At 37.9% G+C, this 24,983-nt stretch overlaps 3 protein-coding genes across 3 annotated transcripts; 1 reads left to right on the forward strand and 2 right to left on the reverse strand.

The window, feature by feature from the left end:
- Window positions 1-356: 356 nt before the first annotated feature.
- On the reverse strand, window positions 357-4,188 carry LOC114242365 (fungal protease inhibitor F-like). Its single transcript, XM_028173492.2, has 2 exons — window positions 3,975-4,188; window positions 357-801 (listed from the first exon to the last, which is right to left on the reverse strand). The coding sequence occupies exons 1-2, from the start codon at window positions 4,171-4,173 to the stop codon at window positions 635-637; spliced, it is 366 nt and encodes a 121-aa protein (XP_028029293.2). The 5' UTR covers window positions 4,174-4,188; the 3' UTR covers window positions 357-634.
- A 10,501-nt stretch (window positions 4,189-14,689) lies between these two features.
- Window positions 14,690-18,465, reverse strand: LOC149503331 (fungal protease inhibitor F-like). The gene is made up of 2 exons (XM_089738175.1): window positions 18,307-18,465; window positions 14,690-15,134 (listed from the first exon to the last, which is right to left on the reverse strand). Exons 1-2 carry the CDS (start codon window positions 18,386-18,388, stop codon window positions 14,968-14,970), a joined length of 249 nt encoding a protein of 82 aa, XP_089594301.1. The 5' UTR covers window positions 18,389-18,465; the 3' UTR covers window positions 14,690-14,967.
- A 4,752-nt stretch (window positions 18,466-23,217) lies between these two features.
- On the forward strand, window positions 23,218-24,720 carry LOC114242366 (fungal protease inhibitor F). The gene is made up of 2 exons (XM_028173493.2): window positions 23,218-23,374; window positions 23,935-24,720. The coding sequence occupies exons 1-2, from the start codon at window positions 23,299-23,301 to the stop codon at window positions 24,099-24,101; spliced, it is 243 nt and encodes an 80-aa protein (XP_028029294.2). The 5' UTR covers window positions 23,218-23,298; the 3' UTR covers window positions 24,102-24,720.
- The last annotated feature ends 263 nt before the right edge of the window (window positions 24,721-24,983 follow it).

The following is a 24,983-nucleotide window of genomic DNA, read 5'->3' on the forward strand; positions in this document are numbered from 1 at the left end:
CATTTTTATTTTTAAAGTGAAGGGTTTGCAATAATATCTTCCATATAATTGACTGTTCTAGCATGGTGTGGAGTGTGTGTATCTATATTTTATTTTATACAGACTATATCAAAGAAGAGAGGCCGTCCCAGAACAACTTGGCGTAGCTCAGTAGAGCAGGAACTGCCCAAGACCAACGTAAATCGAAGATATTGTTATGTTAGTAGCAGATTACCAGATCTCTTATCTGTAACTTAACAAACCCTGACTCTCTGTAAAGTCTACATGTTCTTATTCAGGATGCATCTTGATTTCAAAGAAAAAAATTCTAGCTTGGAACCATCAAATGGGAATTCTCATAAAAGAAAAGCTTTGAATCTTTTATTTCTTTTTTTTATTAAAAACAGCAGATATGTAAGCTTAAATGTATCTATATTTAACTTCAATTTTTGGATATATGTTTTATTGCTTAGATGTATGGACGAGCTAACAGCCCACTTGGTGTTAAATAGTTACTGGAGCCCATAGCCATTTACAACGTAAATGCGCCTTGAGATATAAGTTCTAAGGTCTCAAGTATAGTTTAGTTATAGTTAGATAAACTTTTTTTATAAAATACAAATCGAAATCAGTTGAAATAGCCTCCGCGTCATATTCAACATTCGGCAACGGGCACGCATTTTCCCTCCGAGTTGAAGAGGTATCCAGAATCACAGTGACAGGTTGCGATGAAAGCCGTCACGCAGCTGGTGTGTTTCAATTCCGGGTCTGCACAGGTCGGCACGCAGGGGTTCAATGTCGTGTGAGCATTTTCAGGACACGCTGTAAAAGACGAAAAACGAATTTAGATAAAAAAAAATAATGCTTAATGCTAATGGGTGGACGAGCTCACTGCCCATCTGCTGTTAAGTAGTCAGCGGAGCCCATAGACATCTACAGTGTAAACGTTGCCACCTATCTTGAGATATAAGGTTCAAGGTCTCAATATAGTTACAACGGCTGCCCCGCCCTTCAAACCGAAACGCGTTACTGCTTCACGGCAGAAACAGGCAGGGCGGTGGTACCTACCCGTACGGACTCACAAGACGTCCTACCACCAGTAAAGATTTTGTTACTGCGTTACCATCCATCTTTATTTATTTATTTATTTACATAAGTACTGCCACATCACAAACATCTAACATTGAAAATAAATTTAAACTATTTAATTTATGGCCTGATGCATGTGACAACAATGGCGTACATAGCATTGGCAATTCATCGGCTCGAAAATGGAATACAATAATAATAATAATGATAATAATAAAAAAAACAGTACTATTTGTTGAAATATTAATAAAAATGTCTAAAAATGTCATCTTAAGACACGAGATTCGATGTCTTTTAAATGGATGTGTTGTGTTGATATTATTATAAATTAATGTCATTCATGTAAACCTTACAAGCTCCAGGAGGGTTAGATGGTGGCTAGGACCACGGCGCAAACAAGCAACCGAACAACAAGAAATAGTGACCGTAGTGACCAAAAAGAAAATTAAACATTATTTTATGTTTAACTAAGTTCCTCCAGTTGGGTCGGTTTTAGGTAGTTAAGAGTAAAAGCTAAGAGATAATTGTTTAGCTTAACATATAAAAAAAAATGTATATAGACATGCTTTAACAAAAACCGACTTCAAATAGAAAAAAAAGATATTCCAAAACAAATTAATGTACACTAAAAGCAACAATCATCGAAATCGGTTGGCTTGATATTGAGTTATTCATCTATTTTTCGCGCACGTACTTAATGCAAATTTAAGACTTATATGGTTTTCTTATAGATGGACCGACGACCTAGTAAAAAGCGCTGGGTCTCGTTGGATGCAGGTGGCAATGAACCGGTCGCACTGGAAATCTATTGGAGAGGCCTATGTTCAGCAGTGGACGGCGATAGGCTGAAATGATGATGATGATGATGGTTTTCTTATGGATACCATTACCAGAACTGGACTAAATTGATACGGGACACACGGGAAGCGTCAGCTTTCTATTAAAAAAAAAGAATCATCAAAATCGATTCACCCGGTCAAAAGTTATGAGGTAACATAATTACATTTTAAAAAACATACAGTCGAATTAAGAACCTCCTTCTTTTTTGAAGTCGGTTAAAATATTTACCGTCAATAAATTATATTTTATGATTGAATATTTACTGGTGGCCCGGAGGCCTTTCCAGTTTCACCAGGACAGGTGGGCGAGCAAAGGCTCAGCCAGGGATTTCGGAACTAAACTATGCGTGAGTGCTGTGAATTTAGTGACTCTAATTGCTCTATCAAACAAAATATACATAGTAATAATAATAATAATAATAATAATAAAAATCATTTATTGCCTTTCACATCACAGAAAATAAAATGAAATACAAATAAAGAAAAGAAAATAAAAAGAGAAAAAGGCAAAAGGAGGTGGCTCAGCTATTGCTGTTCGAGGTTGATAAATCGAACAGCGCTGATTTTCAGTCACCCCCGTTTCCCCTTGGTTCTTAGCGGGAATGAAGGATAATTACGTGTGTACATACTTAGAAAATGGTATAAATTAGTAAATCTAGTAAATTATAAAAATTTAAGAAAAAAAAAACAAAACAAAAATCAAATTAAACAACATAGGAATAATGAATTTTCTATTTATTTGTAATTAAAAACATTATAGGTATGACTATTGATCTTTTGATCAGATACAGCACGAGAAACCGTTTTAACTCTATAGGAACTGCAATTAGAAACCATTCGTCATCCTCCGTATTCGCCAGACCTTGCTCCAACGGACTACCATTTTTTTCGTGATTTGGACAATTTTCTACGCGATAAAAAGTTTTCTTCCCAGAAGGCAGTATAAAATGCTTTCACACACACAGCTTGTAGAATTAAGATCACCAGATTGATATCGCAAAGGCATAAATGATTTTCCTATTAGATGGCAGCAATGTATAGATAATAATGGTAGATATTTTGATTAAATAAATATGTTAAATGAAAATAAAATAAAAACTAATTTCAATTTTTCAGTACAAATCGGCAATTTCATACTTTAACTCCCAATACTTCACTATATAAACAAAAACCTGCATGTATCTAAATTTATATCGATCACAGCCCACCTGGAGTTAAGTGGTTACTGGAGCCCATAGACATCCAGAACGTAAATGCGCCACCCACCTTGAGATATAAGTTCTAAGGTCTCAAGTATAGTTACAACGGCTGCCCCGCCCTTCAAACCGAAACGCGTTACTACTTCACGGAATAAATAGGCAGGATGGTGGGACCTACCCGTGCAGACTCACAAAAGGTCCTACCGCCAGTAAAGGTAATAGGAAATTTATTTTAAAGTAAAGCTTAGGAGTGTTATTTTGAAGATACAATATGTTCATTTTTATTTTTAAAATGAAGGGCTTGCAACAATATCTTCCATATAATTGGCTGTTCTAGCATGTTGTGGAGTGTGTGTATCTATATTTTATTTCATACAGACTATATTATCAAAAAAGAGAGATCGTCCCAGAACAACTTGGCGTCGCTCAATAGAGCAGAAACTGCCCAAGACCAGACCTACAAACAATATTTTGGCGTTAAAGAGAAAGAGAAGATTTTACGTCGATTGATCTTTCGATATTATTATGGACTAGAAAATTAGCATTTAAACTAATGTCGAATTTGAACTTTAACAATTAACTAGCGACCCGCCCTCGCTTCGCTTCGGAAACTGTAATTTATAATTGATTTCACCACAATTAAATGGATGTTATTATACATATAAACCTTCCTCTTCAACCACTCTATCTATTAAAAAAAACCGCATCAAAATCCGTTGCGTAGTTTTAAAGATTTAAGCATACATAGGGACAGACAGATATAGGGACAGAGAAAACGACTTTGTTTTATACTATGTAGTGAAGGTGTTAGTTAGACATTAAGATTTTATTCTGATCGAGCCCAAAGAAGTGAATAGTAAATACTCACATTTCTCGAACAAGCTCTTACTGGCTGCGAGAGCCATCAGAGACACGAGCAGAAACATGATGAAGTAATGTTTGGCGGCCATCTTAACGATGTGTTGCGAACTATAGCTCGATAATTCGCGACGGCTTCTTATATTCGATACGGAAGCGTGGTTGTGTTTGTATAGTGAATTTAGTGATGTTCTGTGTAGAAGATTCATTTAACTTAATAAATTGTGTACAAGAAGTAATGTCATCGAATGACTAATGTTTTGACATTTCAGAAGGACGCCGTGAACTATTAAAATGTGGTTTAACTTCTAGAAAAGTTTAAACGTAGGGTTTATGATATTACACAGTACAAGAGAGAGAAGAGTGCTGACTCTCACGCCGGGCCACCTGCTTCTGCTGTAATATCTTAGTGCCCTCGCAAAAGACGACTGATGACCGCCATGACTCGTACTGACAAATCAATCAAAAAGGCCGAATGGATTTAGATGAAATTATGCGCCTATTTTTTTTTTATTGCTTAGATGGGTGGACGAGCTCACAGCTCACCTGGTGTTAAGTGGTCACTGGAACCCATCGACATTTACAACTTAAATGCGCCATCCACCTTGAAATGTAACTTCTAAGGTCTCAATATAGTTACAACGGCTGTCCCGCCCTTCAAGCCGAAATGCATTACTGCTTCACGGCAGAAATAGGCGGGGTGTTGGAACCTACCCGTGCGGACTCATATGAGGTCCTACCACCAGTAAAAGTACATGAGTACAGTAAGTGTACATATATCCTAGGATATTTTTTATTAAATTAAGTTAAATAATAATATGAACCGCGCAACACCGCGTTTTTCAGCTGCAATAAAGACAACATTGTGTTTGACGGCTTGTGATTTCATGTTCCAAAGTTTCCAAGTAGTTAGAAATAACTGGTATTTAATGATTTAATGATTTAATGATGAATGATGTATTTAATATTTAATGTCGACATCTCATACGTATGTTATTTGAATTTTTTTCATTTCCCACTCATCTTTTATGATTTGAACTAAACACCCTCTCGTGTTCGCTTATACAAATACAAACTACTTACGAGTCGATACGTATGTATACGTTGGCTTCAAAACATTTGAAAAAATTCTCAAAGATGTTTTTCAAAGGGTAGAAAAGAATAATAAAGTTTCAGCTGAATCTAAAGGGGTCGAACGCAAAAGTGGTCGATTTGGCATATAATAGCCCATAGGTATATAGTGAGAGCTGTTGAAAATTACCGTAGTTCTGTCTCAATTTCTCATAAAACGCTAACAAGAGCGAAAAAGACAACCTGGGTAACTTTTTCAGCTTTCACTGTATATTAAAGCAAAATGGTTTTTTTCTCGGGTTGAAATTCTTCCGAAAAATTTTGGGGTACTCAATGACGCGCGCCAAGTACGATAAAATTTTTATTTTTTTATTTTTAAATTTTCAACAATTTTTTTTTTATTTTTTCATCTTTATGACGGTTTCTTGGTATTTTTTTGTATTTCACATATTTTTGTAGAGAATGAAAGCTATTGAAGTCTTCTTTTTTTTGTAAAGTGCAAATGTTATTGAGATGAGTTTTATAAACGTGGACTTGGCGCAATTTTTTACAGTGAAACTGTTTTTGTTCGGATTTCATATCTTTTTGTTAAGTATTATTTTTTGCTAATTTATTACTTAATAAAAATAAATTATAAAAAGTCACTCAGCTTAAAAGCTAATGAAACGCTCAATTAATTAGTGTTTTAATGTTAGGTGCCCGACTGGCATGAGACTCTCGGGTTGTCAGTTCCGGTATCGACCGGGGACGCGTGTATTCCACTTCAAAGTCTGGCGCGCACTAATTGGGGGTGCGTATGATGCAACAGATGCGCGGGCGCGGGTAGCGCGGGGTGGGTCGTCGCAGCACGGACCTGAGTCACATTCTCTTTGGCTGCTGTTGCCCCGCGAAACGGAACGTTGCGTTACATACTCCCCCCCCAAGTTGGGAACGCGTCCCGAGTCCAACTTGGGACTGTTAGTCTGAAGACGCGGCCTTCCTCTCTGCCTCTTTGGCATAATTGGATCCGTACTTGAATTTGACGGAGAGTGGGTTAAATTCGCGGTGTGATACTTGCCGATGACATTGTTTGACAAGTCTGCTATGAAGTACGTTGTAGGACTAACTATTTTTACTACGCGATATGGGCCATCCCGTCGTGGCATGAACTTACGTGTTACACCCCTAGACGCATAAGCAAGCCATAACGAAGGAAATACTCTTCCAGTAGGACTCGGGAGCAAGCCACGGCGGTGGCATCAACAAGTGCGTAGAGTTCTACCCATCTTGTAGCTACATCCTCTACCAGGAGTACCCATTGCTCCCCCTGCTCTTCTTCTGGCAGTGGCCCGAACAAATCGATTGCGAGAACCTCTCCTCGCTGTTGAAGCACAGGAGTGAGCCTATACGGCGGTACCGATATAGGCGGATGATCACCGGTATCAATGTGGTGCTCGGCGTAAAGGGTTGGGGCTCCCCCCACCCTAAAGATGTCTCCATTCTGCTGCAATAAATGTGATAGCTGCTGCCGTTCATCGGAGCCAAGCATAGAACCCTTATCATCACGCAGGAAGTCAGCAGTAGAAGCAAACATGCATGGCTTAGGGCACTCATATTCAATTGGATAGGTAACCCGTTTTCCCGAAAAATGCCAAGGGGATGAAGCAAAGTCAAGCACAATACCTGCCGCCACCAAAAAATCCATGCCAAGCAAAGTTTCATTATTTTGAGCATCTGGAAAAACAGTAAATTCAAGGGTTACTGACCTTTCGGGACTTATCCTTACTTCTAGAGTAGTGAGCAAAACTCGGCGGGTGCGCGCGGAACCGTCTGCAAGCCTCACCCGACGCCTGGTTTCCTCACACGGATGGTTATGCTTTAACAGCAATTCATAAAGCAACGCACCGGCAACGCTACTCTTAGCTCCCGTATCCAACAAAGCATTACCTCGTATACCTAAAATTTGAACAGTTAAAATTGGTCTTAACCTAACCTGGTGCTCAGTAGAGTTACTCTGGGCAACACTTTTCACATTAGAATTAATCGTCGAAAAATGTCCGACGTTTTCCATGGTCACCCTATTTTCGTTCATCATGGTCACCCTATCGCGGCCACTTGGTACCTCGGAATAACTATGTTTTGGTTCGGTACCACTCGAGTAACGCATCAGGGGCCCATTCCTAGAACTAATATTATTGTTTATATTATGATTAAGTCTAGAATAATTTTGAAGTCTAACCTTGTTATCAGTACCGAAAAAGCGCGGAGGAAGAATCGCCTTAAAATCGGTAGGATAATAATTATTTTCATTATCAACAAAACATTGTTTACGATTATTAATATAAATGGACGACTTTACGGTGTTTGAAGTGCAAGCTGTATGCAACGAGCTGTCGCGATGAATAGAGTTCACTGAACTTGACAGCTGTGTATTTACTTTACCAATAGGTAAATCGGATGTGACTGATCGGGTCCGTGCAGCGTCGACGGCGTAATAACGTAATTTTATTGACGCTTAAAAATTTTATAAATGTTGTTCTTTTTGTTCGACTTCTGGTCGAACGTATGTCTGTGTGCCTAGTGCCAATTTTTTAACGTTCTCGATAGCGTAAAAGTTAACTCAAATTTGTATGGAGTTAGAACAGCGCCCCTAGCGGCAAACGTAGGCAAACATTCCAACTCCATACAAAGAACAATGGCAGCTTTCTATACAACATTTTACCTGACATCTATTTGAGGCGTCTTGAAACAAAAAAATACTAAAACGATAGGAATAACATAGCTTAATCAGAAATATTTTTGGCATTAGAAAGTCACAAAAAAAAGATATCAACGTGTTTACTTTATAATTTGAGGTTATCTATCAATAAATAGATGTCTCTGATTTTTGTAGGCACGGACTATAACAAATTGAAAAAATAGGTAAATGATATGTTTAAATAACATTTTTAGTTTCCTTATCATAGATGAACCAAGGATACACTTATAATAGTACTCGAGTAGGTACCCTTAGCAATTGCAGAGCTACCTAGGTACATATACCTATTATATCGTTTGTTCTTTCTTCTTTGTAAATGTGTAAAAATGTGTGTCAGAGATAGGTACTTTTAACCTTTTGAACGAATTAGTCACATATTTGCGACAAACGAAGGCTTGCAAAGCTAATTTACTATAATATAATTATTTTGTCCGTGCAGTTTGGGTCATAAAAAATCGGAGCGGTGCCGCGGCCGCGGTGAAGCGAGTATTTCGCTCTCTCTTCCACTCACGAGCCTTACGGACGGGCATAGTCATGCGCATTATGTCAGTTGTTATACTGTTCAAATCATTGTCATCTGCAGTGCTGGCATTACTATTACATATTTAGTTATTTAAGTACTAATTGTAACAAAGGATAATTAATATTATTATTTTCATTTTAAATACTTTATGAATATTATTCATTATCAAAAAATATTGCTTTTTTGTCCCAATAGTATAAATGCCATACTTTACAAATGTATTATACCGGAAGTACACAAAAATCGAATTAAAAGCTTATTAAATTAACATTTTTTCGTGGCTTTGCCACGTAAATCTAACATCGTATAAAAAACGAGCAAATAAAATGATGAAGTTTCGTTTATGTCTTAATCTAAGACGCCTTTTAAAACATTCAGGTAAAACATTGCCATTGTTCTTTGAGTGATGATGACTGGTTTTTTTCTACCTAATTGTGCGATTAGGCTCGAGAGGCTATTCTGGCTTCACTGCGGTTGGCGGGTGAGAGAATTTTGTTAGCACATAGCCCTAGCAAGAGCAGTGCTTCGTTGAATCTACCACCGGATCGTACGAGGATTTATTAGAAAAGCTTTTAAAAAAATAGAAGTTTATTTAATTCTAGTAATTAAAACATTTGAAATTAACAATTAATAATTGGGGCAAGTGTCACCGGGAGCTCGGTTAGAATTGAACGGCGTGATCTATCGGCAACCTAACTTTTTTTTTTATGATTGAAAGATTACTGGTGGCCCGAAGGCCTTAGGACAGGTGGGCGAGCAAGGCTCAGCCAGGAGGGGGCAAAGCAACCTAACTAAGCTGCATTACGTCGTGCACCTTACACTGTATTTTTAGGTACATTAAAAATATATAACAGTACGATCCACTGATAAGATCCGGCGAGAACATCAATGGGTTGTGTCTGTAATTAAGATTTAGCAAGTCGAACTTCTGACGAGTTCGACGAGAAGGGTGAGCGGTGCATGGAATTCCTTGAAGCATCGACAGTGTATCGGGAGGGTGCGGGAAGTTTTTGATGTTATTAATGAATACAGAAAAAATGCATTTTTCGATCAATATCGGATCAACATGAACACATGAGCCAAAAATACAATTACTTTTGCAAGAAACAGTTTTGGATTTATGATGCTTAGATCATTAAACTACTTAATTAAAAAAAAAACATTCTTTTTAATGTTCCAGATTTCTTCCAAATATGGTTGTTCCACAAAACGACTAATAATTAGAAAAAAACTATTAAAATGCTCCAATGAAATCCCAGTGACCGAAAATGTGCTTCGGAATAGTTAAATAAACCTTTTCTCTTCTAAAAAGCGATTTGTATGTATTTCTTAATTGACATTTAAATAATGACGTCTGACGCACTCTTCATCCATAGCCGCCTAAAAATAGAATGAATCGAAGTTAACTTAATCACGAGAATCATTTATGACGAAATTATTTCGAGGGAAAGCCTTCGAATTTTTATCCAAAAAATTGAGGAAGATAAATTCCAACAAGTTTTGTTTGTAGTTTTATTTTTGTTACTGCAACATTACGTTATTGACTTTATTGTAGATTTACGTCAAATTATAAAATCAAGCTGCGTTTGGATTTTAGTTGTAGCACGTGCTACGGGCACAACACAATTTTCCTGGCACACGTACTCACTGTATTTTATTTATGGTCCTATCCTTTTCACGTCATAGCTAATCTATTCATCTATATATTTAGTAACCTATACTTATTATTACTGAACTCTAAGGCGAAAACGCAAATGTTGAAGTTGTGTGAATGTGTTTAGTGTTTTTTTTGCTTGGATGGGTGGACCAGCTAAAAGCCCACCTGGTGTTCAGTGGTTACTGGAGCCCATAGACATTTACAACGTAAATACGCCACCCACCTTGAGATATAAGTTCTAAGGTCTCAGTATAGTTACAACGGCTGCCCTGTGGCGGGTAGCCATCATTACAACGCAAGATATTTGACAGATGCCTGAATCTCGCTTACGGCATTTTCAAGATAAGCTCGCATATATACAAGTTCCAAACAACAACATTTGGACCGTCGGTCTACTGAGCAAATATCACCCGCTCGATGGAAGATCTTCCCTTCGTCGTTGAAGCCTCTCAAAGAGCCCCACCCTTCAAACCGAAACGCATTACTGCTTCACGGCAGAAATAGGCAGGGTGGTGGTACCTACCCGTGCAGACTCACAAGAGGTCCGACCACCAGTAATTACGCAAATTATAATTTTGCGGGTGTTGATTTTTATTACAGAACATTATTAATTCACCGTGGAAGTCAATCGTGAACATTTTTTAAGTACGTATTCCATTAGAAAAATTGGTACCCGCCTGCGGGATTCGAACACTGTTGCATCGCTCGATACGAATGCACCGGACGTCTTATCCTTTAGGCCACAATGAGTAAACTGTCGTTAGGCTTATTAAATGTTTAGCATTTGTGAATATATGTTCCCCGAATCCTGATCACGCAGGAGCCAGTCACCGTCGACGCCCTAGACACGTCCTTACGGATCCATCAGATCCAATAACCTTTGCATTAGACGCCTTCAGCTCTAACACTAGGAGCAGGCTTAGGGACCTCGGTAACCGTACTCATCGAACTCGACAAAGAGTTCGCCGTGCAACCTAACCCATGAATCAGCTCGCTGAGTTTCTCGCCGGATCTTCTCAGCGGGTCGCGATTCCGATCCGGTAGTAGATTCATTCGCGAAGCAGCTACTCTTGAGCTGTTAGGTCTCCTTCGGAGGCGCTCGGGTAACTGTTAGCAAATCCCATCCCTCCTGGCTGAGCCTTTGCTCGCCCACCTGTCCTGGTGAAACTGGAAAGGCCTCCGAGCCACCAGTAATCCTTCAAACATAAAAAAAAAAGAATATATGTAAGAAAATAAAACAAAGCCGCCGGACGTGGCTTCAACCAAAAAGCGTCTACTATTGACGTAGCATTGGTAGGCCTCCGACAAGTTTGACCGACGACCTATTGAGGTTCGCGGGGATCCGCTGGATGCAAGCAGCGCAGGACTTAGTGGCGAGGCTTGGGGGAAGCAAATGTCCAGCACTGGACGTCTGTGAGCTGATAGAATAGAAAACGAATAGGTATAGTTGTACCAAAAAGTTCCTTTAAAGTAGATTACCAGTAAATAACCACCATTCTAGTGAGAATTTTCATAAATCTCATCCCAATTGATCAATTTCAAATCAAATCAACTTTATCTCATAAAAAAGAAAAAGATAATTTTTTTTGGATCAAGAATGCACCTTAATGAAATGATACTTCAAAAATCTGTGTCGGATTATAAAAAAAAATACTTAATTTTTCCTTTAATTGCGAAATGAGATGCGTCTTTTTTTACTTTTTCGTTTGTTTGCAATGTGCCCTTTTTGTATAAGGCAATAACCACTACACTATAGCTGTCAATCGTCTGTATGTAACTCGTACCGAAATACCTTTTCGAATTAACCGGAATTTTTGTACAGAATGATATTGTATTTTATAATCATAATGAATTTCGAAATCGATTGCCCCACGAATGACGGATCATCACTCGAGAACAGCTCGAGGGATCTGTGTGCTTAGCGTTTTCGATAGCGTAAAAGTTAACTCCAATTTGTATGCATTTAGAACAGCGCCCCTTTTTTTTTGGTCAGGAGGAAATCGCCGGATTCCTACCCTCCACTGGGGATGACGGGCGAGGTATGTTGGAGTCAAACCGACTAAAACCTCCTGTCGCTCGACAACCAGCATCCAAACCTCGCATGCGACACAACTCATGAAAAGGCAAAAGGGGAAGAGTGAAGCGTTTAGTGCGGAGCACATCTCTCCCATCACCCTCCCCCAGAACAGCGCCCCTATCGGAAAACGTAAACAAACGTTCCATGCAAATTTGATTTAACTTTTACGCTATTGACAACGTTAAAAAACTCGGACTAAGCACACTAGATAGTTTTATTTTAATGTGCTCGTAATTTTGTCAAGTTAAGGTTTGTACAAAAGAATCTTGTTGGAAAATCATATAGCCATAAAAACAGCATAGGTTCTACCAGTACCTATATAATGTTTGTATTATATGTTTTTTATAAAGTGTATTTATGAACTACCAAAAATGGGCCATTGAGAAGATTAAAGGGTTGTAGAACACCCATGGAAACGATTGACTGACATGCTTGTCTGCACTGTAAGATTATCATTTCCTTGTGATACAGATGCTGCAACGCTCTGCGGACAGACCTCACAGTTTCTCGCCGGATCTGCTCAGCGAGTCGCGTTTCCGATCCGATGGTAGATTCTGCGAAGCACTGCTCTTGTTAGGGCCAATGTTAACAATCCTCTCAGGCTCAGCCCGTAAACTCACCTACCCGTCTGTGAGTAGTTGGAATAGTCCCTGCGGCTACCAAAGATAAGGTAGAGAAAAAAAGATTTTTCCGGTATGAAACGTGACACAGCCGTTAGACAATACAATTGAGACTTTAACCTCATGTCTCAAGGTGGCGGCATTTACGTTGTTGAGGTATATTCGCTCCAGTAGCTACCTAACGCCAGACAGACCCTGAGCTCTTTATCTTTTCTACACAATAAAAATTGAAACAAAATTGATTACTTAAATTAATTGCGAATTTAAAAATAAGTCTTCATTTATTTGTACCCATTTCATTAAATTAATTGCGAATTTAAAAATAAGTCTTCATTTATTTGTACCCATTTCAATTTAACTTAGCGTTTTAAAACGATCTAATCTAAGAAGGGGATATAAACAGCATTACCGATGCTGCAGTTCAAGTGTTTGATCCGCTAAAACAAAACACGACCAAGAAACCGGTTTTCTGTATACAAATTATCTTCCCTGATCTATTCAACTGTAATAGTTACTCGAATCAGCGTTCGAAAATATTGTTGCCATAAACCTCGTTAAAAATTAACATTTTGTTGGATTATTCTGGCGAACAGGCAAACTGTTCAAATACAAAGATGGCACAGACGATAAGCAATGTAAATTTCTAACAAACTAACAAATAAGAAAAGTGAAAAACATTATACGGAATATGTATTTTAAAAATCGTCGCGTTTAGACATTTTGTCGACGTCCTAGGAACTCGTCTCACTTTTTCATGGATCATACCATTTTTTCTCCTGATTCTGTCTTCTGCAGCGCACAGAGCATCAAATATGTCGCAATAGTTTAGTTTATCTGTGTACTTATAATGTCAATATTAGGTAACGTACTTTTTGGCGGGCGAGGAATGAAGCTGTGTGATTTGTTTTATTTTGTCTATTTAGTGTTTCTTCAGGTTTTAATGTGTAATAACAGTCTATTAGCTGTTTAATATCTGTAAAAGTGCACAAATGTGGGAAAATCAAACAAAGCCCCTGGACGTAGCTTCTCGGGATCCTCCCAAAAGTCCACTGAAAAAATCTCAGTAAATGATCACCATATTACTGAGATTATAGCTGAGATGGTGAGTGGTTATCGTCGCCCATGGATTTCAGCAATGCCAGGGGCAAAGCCAAGCCGCTGCCTACCGTATACCATATACCATTTCTTCGCTCATTCTCCTCTTACACATGTAGTCTTTAACGCAGCATATCGACACATTATCAAACATCTTTCACGGAATCTTTTGGAGCTCACACGTTCCCAAGGCTCTATATTTACGGCATTAACTGCTCGACAAATAATATTATAGTCTTTCTCCTTATAAAACTTAATATTTTTTTTTATTGCATAGGTGGGTGGTACAACCTCACAGCCCACCTGGTGTTAAGTGGTTACCAGAGCGCATAGACATCTACAACGTAAATGCCACCTTGAGAACGCACCTTGAGATATGAGTTCTAGGGTCTCAGTATAGTAACAACAGCTGCCCCACTCTTCAAACCGAAACGCGTTACTACTTCACGGAATAAATAGGCAGGATGGTGGGACCTACCCGGGCAGACTCACGAAAGGTTTTACCACCAGTAAAGGTAATAGGAAAAAGTAATAGGAAATATATTTTAAACTAAAGCTAAATCGTGTTATTTTGAAGATACATTATGTTCATTTTTATTTTTAAAGTGAAGGGTTTGCAATAATATCTTCCATATAATTGACTGTTCTAGCATGGTGTGGAGTGTGTGTATCTATATTTTATTTTATACAGACTATATCAAAGAAGAGAGGCCGTCCCAGAACAACTTGGCGTAGCTCAGTAGAGCAGGAACTGCCCAAGACCAACGTAAATCGAAGATATTGTTATGTTAGTAGCAGATTACCAGATCTCTTATCTGTAACTTAACAAACCCTGACTCTCTGTAAAGTCTACATGTTCTTATTCAGGATGCATCTTGATTTCAAAGAAAAAAATTCTAGCTTGGAACCATCAAATGGGAATTCTCATAAAAGAAAAGCTTTGAATCTTTTATTTCTTTTTTTTATTAAAAACAGCAGATATGTAAGCTTAAATGTATCTATATTTAACTTCAATTTTTGGATATATGTTTTATTGCTTAGATGTATGGACGAGCTAACAGCCCACTTGGTGTTAAATAGTTACTGGAGCCCATAGCCATTTACAACGTAAATGCGCCTTGAGATATAAGTTCTAAGGTCTCAAGTATAGTTTAGTTATAGTTAGATAAACTTTTTTTATAAAATACAAATCGAAATCAGTTGAAATAGCCTCCGCGTCATATTCAACATTCGGCAACGGGCACGCATTTTCCCTCCGAGTTGAAGAGGTATCCAGAATCACAGTGACAGGTTGCGATGAAAGCCGTCACGCAGCTGGTGTGTTTCAATTCCGGGTCTGCACAGGTCGGCACGCAGGGGTTCAATGTCGTGTGAGCATTTTCAGGACACGCTGTAAAAGACGAAAAACGAATTTAGATAAAAAAAAATAATGCTTAATGCTAATGGGTGGACGAGCTCACTGCCCATCTGCTGTTAAGTAGTCAGCGGAGCCCATAGACATCTACAGTGTAAACGTTGCCACCTATCTTGAGATATAAGGTTCAAGGTCTCAATATAGTTACAACGGCTGCCCCGCCCTTCAAACCGAAACGCGTTACTGCTTCACGGCAGAAACAGGCAGGGCGGTGGTACCTACCCGTACGGACTCACAAGACGTCCTACCACCAGTAAAGATTTTGTTACTGCGTTACCATCCATCTTTATTTATTTATTTATTTACATAAGTACTGCCACATCACAAACATCTAACATTGAAAATAAATTTAAACTATTTAATTTATGGCCTGATGCATGTGACAACAATGGCGTACATAGCATTGGCAATTCATCGGCTCGAAAATGGAATACAATAATAATAATAATGATAATAATAAAAAAACAGTACTATTTGTTGAAATATTAATAAAAATGTCTAAAAATGTCATCTTAAGACACGAGATTCGATGTCTTTTAAATGGATGTGTTGTGTTGATATTATTATAAATTAATGTCATTCATGTAAACCTTACAAGCTCCAGGAGGGTTAGATGGTGGCTAGGACCACGGCGCAAACAAGCAACCGAACAACAAGAAATAGTGACCGTAGTGACCAAAAAGAAAATTAAACATTATTTTATGTTTAACTAAGTTCCTCCAGTTGGGTCGGTTTTAGGTAGTTAAGAGTAAAAGCTAAGAGATAATTGTTTAGCTTAACATATAAAAAAAAATGTATATAGACATGCTTTAACAAAAACCGACTTCAAATAGAAAAAAAAGATATTCCAAAACAAATTAATGTACACTAAAAGCAACAATCATCGAAATCGGTTGGCTTGATATTGAGTTATTCATCTATTTTTCGCGCACGTACTTAATGCAAATTTAAGACTTATATGGTTTTCTTATAGATGGACCGACGACCTAGTAAAAAGCGCTGGGTCTCGTTGGATGCAGGTGGCAATGAACCGGTCGCACTGGAAATCTATTGGAGAGGCCTATGTTCAGCAGTGGACGGCGATAGGCTGAAATGATGATGATGATGATGGTTTTCTTATGGATACCATTACCAGAACTGGACTAAATTGATACGGGACACACGGGAAGCGTCAGCTTTCTATTAAAAAAAAAGAATCATCAAAATCGATTCACCCGGTCAAAAGTTATGAGGTAACATAATTACATTTTAAAAAACATACAGTCGAATTAAGAACCTCCTTCTTTTTTGAAGTCGGTTAAAATATTTACCGTCAATAAATTATATTTTATGATTGAATATTTACTGGTGGCCCGGAGGCCTTTCCAGTTTCACCAGGACAGGTGGGCGAGCAAAGGCTCAGCCAGGGATTTCGGAACTAAACTATGCGTGAGTGCTGTGAATTTAGTGACTCTAATTGCTCTATCAAACAAAATATACATAGTAATAATAATAATAATAATAATAATAAAAATCATTTATTGCCTTTCACATCACAGAAAATAAAATGAAATACAAATAAAGAAAAGAAAATAAAAAGAGAAAAAGGCAAAAGGAGGTGGCTCAGCTATTGCTGTTCGAGGTTGATAAATCGAACAGCGCTGATTTTCAGTCACCCCCGTTTCCCCTTGGTTCTTAGCGGGAATGAAGGATAATTACGTGTGTACATACTTAGAAAATGGTATAAATTAGTAAATCTAGTAAATTATAAAAATTTAAGAAAAAAAAAACAAAACAAAAATCAAATTAAACAACATAGGAATAATGAATTTTCTATTTATTTGTAATTAAAAACATTATAGGTATGACTATTGATCTTTTGATCAGATACAGCACGAGAAACCGTTTTAACTCTATAGGAACTGCAATTAGAAACCATTCGTCATCCTCCGTATTCGCCAGACCTTGCTCCAACGGACTACCATTTTTTTCGTGATTTGGACAATTTTCTACGCGATAAAAAGTTTTCTTCCCAGAAGGCAGTATAAAATGCTTTCACACACACAGCTTGTAGAATTAAGATCACCAGATTGATATCGCAAAGGCATAAATGATTTTCCTATTAGATGGCAGCAATGTATAGATAATAATGGTAGATATTTTGATTAAATAAATATGTTAAATGAAAATAAAATAAAAACTAATTTCAATTTTTCAGTACAAATCGGCAATTTCATACTTTAACTCCCAATACTTCACTATATAAACAAAAACCTGCATGTATCTAAATTTATATCGATCACAGCCCACCTGGAGTTAAGTGGTTACTGGAGCCCATAGACATCCAGAACGTAAATGCGCCACCCACCTTGAGATATAAGTTCTAAGGTCTCAAGTATAGTTACAACGGCTGCCCCGCCCTTCAAACCGAAACGCGTTACTACTTCACGGAATAAATAGGCAGGATGGTGGGACCTACCCGTGCAGACTCACAAAAGGTCCTACCGCCAGTAAAGGTAATAGGAAATTTATTTTAAAGTAAAGCTTAGGAGTGTTATTTTGAAGATACAATATGTTCATTTTTATTTTTAAAATGAAGGGCTTGCAACAATATCTTCCATATAATTGGCTGTTCTAGCATGTTGTGGAGTGTGTGTATCTATATTTTATTTCATACAGACTATATTATCAAAAAAGAGAGATCGTCCCAGAACAACTTGGCGTCGCTCAATAGAGCAGAAACTGCCCAAGACCAGACCTACAAACAATATTTTGGCGTTAAAGAGAAAGAGAAGATTTTACGTCGATTGATCTTTCGATATTATTATGGACTAGAAAATTAGCATTTAAACTAATGTCGAATTTGAACTTTAACAATTAACTAGCGACCCGCCCTCGCTTCGCTTCGGAAACTGTAATTTATAATTGATTTCACCACAATTAAATGGATGTTATTATACATATAAACCTTCCTCTTCAACCACTCTATCTATTAAAAAAAACCGCATCAAAATCCGTTGCGTAGTTTTAAAGATTTAAGCATACATAGGGACAGACAGATATAGGGACAGAGAAAACGACTTTGTTTTATACTATGTAGTGAAGGTGTTAGTTAGACATTAAGATTTTATTCTGATCGAGCCCAAAGAAGTGAATAGTAAATACTCACATTTCTCGAACAAGCTCTTACTGGCTGCGAGAGCCATCAGAGACACGAGCAGAAACATGATGAAGTAATGTTTGGCGGCCATCTTAACGATGTGTTGCGAACTATAGCTCGATAATTCGCGACGGCTTCTTATATTCGATACGGAAGCGTGGTTGTGTTTGTATAGTGAATTTAGTGATGTTCTGTGTAGAAGATTCATTTAACTTAATAAATTGTGTACAAGAAGTAATGTCATCGAATGACTAATGTTTTGACATTTCAGAAGGACGCCGTGAACTATTAAAATGTGGTTTAACTTCTAGAAAAGTTTAAACGTAGGGTTTATGATATTACACAGTACAAGAGAGAGAAGAGTGCTGACTCTCACGCCGGGCCACCTGCTTCTGCTGTAATATCTTAGTGCCCTCGCAAAAGACGACTGATGACCGCCATGACTCGTACTGACAAATCAATCAAAAAGGCCGAATGGATTTAGATGAAATTATGCGCCTATTTTTTTTTTATTGCTTAGATGGGTGGACGAGCTCACAGCTCACCTGGTGTTAAGTGGTCACTGGAACCCATCGACATTTACAACTTAAATGCGCCATCCACCTTGAAATGTAACTTCTAAGGTCTCAATATAGTTACAACGGCTGTCCCGCCCTTCAAGCCGAAATGCATTACTGCTTCACGGCAGAAATAGGCGGGGTGTTGGAACCTACCCGTGCGGACTCATATGAGGTCCTACCACCAGTAAAAGTACATGAGTACAGTAAGTGTACATATATCCTAGGATATTTTTTATTAAATTAAGTTAAATAATAATATGAACCGCGCAACACCGCGTTTTTCAGCTGCAATAAAGACAACATTGTGTTTGACGGCTTGTGATTTCATGTTCCAAAGTTTCCAAGTAGTTAGAAATAACTGGTATTTAATGATTTAATGATTTAATGATGAATGATGTATTTAATATTTAATGAACAAGACTGTGATAAAAGTAACTCTTTATCCCGGGAAAGTGTAGCTTGTTTATTCTAATCCGAATTACGAAATTTCAAAGAAATCGCCTCGCGGGATACCGCTGTTGTTATTATAAATTGAGATAATTTTGTATCCGTGTGTACTAATTCGTCTGACATTGTTTGTACGCGCGTCGTGACCTTCTCTAACCCTGGCGATATATGTGTGATAACTTGTTTTGATGGGTTTCGAAGAACTCTTTTTTTATTTGAATTGTTGTTTTATTTTTAACAATACAAAAGGCCAATGTAAAACAGATAATATGTTATCAGCTGATATTTTCAAGGTTTCTTACGCACTTGTATTGTGATCTTGATATTTATTTTGTGATGTCCACGGGCAGACGGTTTCTTTATGTTTTTTATTGTTTAGACTCAGTGACGGGAGACAGGACGAGTCGTAGGACGTATTGTGAGTCCACACGGGTAAGTACCACCACCCTTTCTATTTCTGCCATGAAGCAGTAATGCGTTTCGGTGTGGGGCAGTCGTTGTAACTATACTGAGACCTTAGAACTCATATCTCAAGGTGGGTGGCGGCATTTACGTTGTACATGTCTATGGGCTCCGATATCTACTTAACACCAGGTGGGCTGTGAGCTCGTCCACCCATATAAGCAATTAAAAAAAAGATGAGCACAGTAATTCGTGAAGTTTAGTTAAGTACGTGGTCCACTAGATATACTTGTGCCTTCCAGCGGGATTTGAACACGGGTGTGTAGTAATATCATCCGATGCGAGTACCCACGTCGTGTTTCTTATCCCCATGTGTTTATATATTAGTGTGACCACATAGCGTAAGGCGAGCCGTGAACTCGCTACCCGTATCCGCAACTAGAGCACTAACTAGAGTCCACTGAGTTTCTCGCCGGATCTTCTCAGTGGGTCGCGTTTCCGATCCGGTGGTAGATTTTGCGAAGCACCGCTCTTGCTAGGGTTCGTGTTAGCAACGTCATCAGGTTTGAGCCCCGTGAGCTCAACTACTAGTTAGGGCGACGCTGATATAGCCTCTCAAGGCTATCAGCTTAGGTAGGAAAAAAAAAACGAACTAGAGCAACATAACTCAGAAGATTGGTGCGTAATAACTCAAATTTCAAGTCACAAGTGCACGTCAATGCGTCGAAGTAAAATGCGCAAAAGATCTACCCTAAATCCCTCAACATTAGGTTCAAGTGACGATTAGCCTTATATCAAACACTAGCTTTTGCCCGCGACTACGTTCGCGTGGATTAGTTATTTTAGAATATTAAATAGAATGTTAAGGAGCTTTTTAAGGTACCAAAATCACGTTTTTTAACCGACTTCAAAAAAAATCGGTTGTTTGTAAAATCGGTTTACTGACGATAGTTGAACGTGATAACGTCATAAGAAAATACTGATGGAATGGTTTCATTTTACAAAAGAAAATTTTATTTTTATTTGTTTCATAGTTATTTTGTATGGACAATTGACACCACATTCACTTTTCACTGAGCTTCATACTTGACGAAAACATGTAAATGTATTATTGTATAGCAGCTGTCCACGCGGATGCATCGCTCACTCAAGTAGGAGAGAGACAGATGTCGAACGCTGTCGAACGCGGAGGCCGATTGTCCCTCTTTGTCGCTCGTTGCACGCTCTCGCTTGCACTTCAAGCCTTAAATGGAACGCCTCAATGAGTCATGTTTTTTCGTGCGTGCAGCCGGCTCCATCGAATTATAAGACGTTGTCACGTCAAAAAGAGGAAATAATCAATTCGACCACAATTTTTTATCTATGTATGTTTCGATTTGTCAAGAATGCTTGAACCGATTCTGATAATTCTTTTTTTCTTTTTTTGTTCAAAAGGGTAAACTTTCCGAATGGTCCTGTAATCATTAAGATCTGATGATGGGATCCTGGAGAAACCCAGAAAAATCTATAATTTTCAAAGCCTATCTTGAAGTGATTTAGGTGTTTCTTGTTATTCTTCTTATTGTGTGCCGCCGCGCACCGTCCGGCCGGCGCCTTGTACATCAATATTACGCGCTCATTAAAATCTTCATAGCGAGATTCTCATTAAAATCAAGTGAGGGGAAATTTCTTTAAAACTAAATATGTCAATGTATATGCTAAATTAACATATTAAATTAAATAATGAATAAAGTATTTTTTTGGATAAGAATTAATATCGTCTTTATAAAAACCCCTTCAAAAATAATGTTTTATTTTAGAACAAATTTGGTTAGCGTAAAAGGGTTATAGTGAGCCAACCTTAATTAAAATATAGACATACTTATGCTGTCGACTTGCTGTGACTTTTTTTAGAACTTTTATAGGGGAACAATTGGAAATTTTGACAGTTTCCGCAGTGCAAAAACCCGATTTTGAAACATTCTGTATTAGTGCTCCGCTTATATTGCTCTTAGCGTGATGTTATATACAAACTATATACTTATATAGCCTTCCTCAATAAATGAGCAATCTGATACTGAAAGAATTTTTCAAATCGGACCAGTACTTCCTGAGATTAGCGCGTTCAAACAAACAAACAAACAAACAAACAAACTCTTCAGATTTATATTAAGTACTTCGTAGTGCCTTAATCGATAAATAAAATACCTAAACTTTTGTATAAAATAAAATAAAAACCAACAAAAGGAATCCGTCCGACGGGGGACACATCAAAGGGTAAACAAAATGCATTTTCATATTTATCTACCTTTTAAACCTTCTCTGGACTTCCACAAATAATTTAAAACTAAAATTAGCTAAATCGGTCCAGCCGCTCTCGAGTTTTAGCGAGACTAACGAACAGCAATTCATTTTTATATATATACATGGATTTAAATACTGACTTAATAACATAGTATTTTGCACATAAGAAAAATAACTCGCTAACCTTGAATGTATCAGATCGAGATGAAATTACATAACAACACTGACTGACTGCTGGACTGCAGGTGAATCCCCACGCTTAGAGTTAGAATCTTTAGAGCTCATAAAAACTTAAGTCAACAAGTGCCTAATTGAAAAAACCACATGGAATCCGTGTTTGTTATCACGGTTTGGTTCTAATGAGCATGTATTTTTTGTGTTTATTTTGTTTTTCAAATGTTTTTCTTCCTGGCCTCCTCCTATCAGTACATTTTTGAAGGTCATTATTTTTTTTATCGCTTAGGTGGGAGTACGAGCTTACGGTCCAACTAATGTTAAGTGGTTACCGGAGCCCATAGATATCTACAACGTAAAATGCCGCCACCTACATTGAGATATGAGTTCTAAGGTCTCAGTACAGTTACAACGGCTGCCCCACCCTTCAAGCCGAAGCGCATTATTGCTTCACGGCAGAAACAGGCAAGGTGGTTTCATTATCATTTTGCGGGTTTTCATTTTTATTAAACTAGATCTGAGGTTGTGTTGCTTGGACGAGCTTTCTATCTGAAGATATGGGCATGCTTTCGCCGAGAACAAACTGATATAACTTTTACAGACTTTCAAGAAATAGCTGTCTAATGACAAAAGTTCTCTATCACATGTAAGTCAGTTCTGTTGAACTTAAATTAAATGGATGCAGACAAGATAAGAATGTCGATAAATTTATTATTTAGCTGAGCATCCTATACAATTTTGTATTTCGTGACGTGTGTTAAAAAAAACCCATTGTGAATGAAAATGAGAGACAATTTGTTAAAATGCGGTAGGCAGCGGCTTGGCTCTGCCCCTGGCATTGCTGAAGTCCATGGGCGACGGTAACCACTCACCATCAGGTGGGCCGTATGCTGGTCTGCCTACAAGGGCAATAAAAAAAAAAAAAAAAAACGTAATACGTGTTATAAAAAATATTCAATTACGCAGATAAGCCGGATGACACACACATACATACACACATACATTGAAAATCACTAGTCGCTATGTTAGCGGTTTTGTTTAGTTACAGTTTAGTATAAAAGGGGACCCATTGGATTACAGACCTATAGTTATTCGAGAGTTGTAGTTTGAAAAATATACTGAGATACTTACGAAGATGGCCGCCAAACAGTACTTTGTCGTGTTCCTGATTGTTGCCCTGATGACTCTTGGTGCCAGCACTGCTGACGATGGTACGTGTGTTTTTGATGCTTGTGTTTTTTTATCTAACCTATCTTTCGTTTATCATTTAAAATAATCACCGAACCTATCTATTTTAATTCCGCCAAATACAATACTTACAATAAATACATACAATAATTACTAATTACTACAATAATTACTACTTAAATACAATAATTATAATGAATATATTATAATTTCATGGTAGCACGTATGGAAACCATAATAGAGGTTGTTACGGAATTAATAGCGTGGTGGTTTTGAGGACAGTGTGCAAGTTGCGCGGTAAAGACCCCGTTTTTTATTGGGACCCCTTCGACTTCATGTTTCAATGTAATGACAGCGTTCATGTCAGCCAAGGAACGCTTTACATTGAGAGAGCGGTGAGTTCGTCTGCCCATCTTAGTTGATTCAGCTTTACGATCTACTAAAGACGCCTTTGTTGATACGATCGACGACATCGACGTGGTGAGGTCGGTTGGACCGCGGCCGCAACTTGTTACGAGAAGTATCGTGCGCCGAAGAACAATGTACATTCTAAACTAATTCAAACGTTTCTTGGGTATTGCAGGGTGTCCCGAGAATGCTCATTGGACTGATGACCCCTGCGCGAAGACCTGCGACGACCCGTACCTGACTAACACCGTTTGCATCGCCGCCCTCATTCCAACCTGCCACTGTAACAGCGGCTTAGTCTTCAACGCGGAGAGAAAATGTGTACCCATTTCGGATTGTTAAACGATTTATAGCCTTATTCGTGATTTTATTAAATACTAGATGATTTTTGGTATTTTTACCTGTTGGCAACATTAAGATTGCATTGTTTTCACACCAGACTTAGTCCAGAAACTTTTTGGAAGTATTCTTGGGCATTAGCTGGCGTAGGTGATTATTCATTTTTAATCTAATTAATGAGGCTTATTATCTTTTTAACTGCGTATCGAATGATGAATAATGGATTTAGTGTTTACAATTTTAATTTATACACCAATAGCACCCCTATTAAGTATACATTAGATAATGACCGAGCTCTGCCCGGTTTTTTTTTGGTAACGCCATCTTGTTGTGTCTTTAAAAAGATTAGTTGCCCTCAATTATGAAAAATAGTATTATTATTCGCCAATAGATGTCGGGAAGAGTTGATTATTGAAAACACGAATAAAACAACATTTTCTGAAAATAAATCGTAGCTAGATCGAATTATCGCCCCCGAAATCCCCTGTATACTAAATTTTATGAAAATCGTTGGAGCCGTTTCAGAGATTCAGATTATATAAGTACCTATATATTAATTTACAAGAATTTCTCGTTTAAAGATAATTAATTGCTCGATAATAATAATAATAATAAGATTCAATCTGGTTTTTCTTTTTCTTGTTTAATTTCTATTTACCAAGTTATCAACTTAATTTTTTTTTTTTATTGCTTAGATGAGTGGACGAGCTCACAGCCCACCCTACCTATGCTGATAGCCTTGAGAGACTATTTCAGCTTCTCCTTGACGTGTAGATGAGCTCACGGGGCTCAAACCCGGACTGTTGCTAGCGCTGGCCCTAGCAAGAGCAGTGCTTCACAGAATCTACCACCGGATCGGAAACGCGACCCACTGAGAAGATCCGG

Source organism: Bombyx mandarina, chromosome 03, assembly GCF_030267445.1.
Source record: "Bombyx mandarina strain Sakado chromosome 03, ASM3026744v2".
Classification (NCBI taxonomy): Eukaryota; Metazoa; Arthropoda; class Insecta; order Lepidoptera; family Bombycidae; genus Bombyx; species Bombyx mandarina.

Excerpts from the sequence above, each read along its gene's own strand:
- LOC114242365 (XM_028173492.2), bottom strand. The coding sequence starts at position 4,173 with ATGAATCTTCTACACAGAACATCACTAAATTCACTATACAAACACAAC. Across the intron at positions 802-3,974 it reads TAAGAGCTTGTTCGAGAAAT|CGTGTCCTGAAAATGCTCAC; the intron begins GTGAGTATTTAC and ends CGTCTTTTACAG.
- LOC149503331 (XM_089738175.1), bottom strand. The coding sequence starts at position 18,388 with ATGGCCGCCAAACATTACTTCATCATGTTTCTGCTCGTGTCTCTGATG. Across the intron at positions 15,135-18,306 it reads TAAGAGCTTGTTCGAGAAAT|CGTGTCCTGAAAATGCTCAC; the intron begins GTGAGTATTTAC and ends CGTCTTTTACAG.
- LOC114242366 (XM_028173493.2), top strand. The coding sequence starts at position 23,299 with ATGGCCGCCAAACAGTACTTTGTCGTGTTCCTGATTGTTGCCCTGATG. Across the intron at positions 23,375-23,934 it reads TGCCAGCACTGCTGACGATG|GGTGTCCCGAGAATGCTCAT; the intron begins GTACGTGTGTTT and ends TGGGTATTGCAG.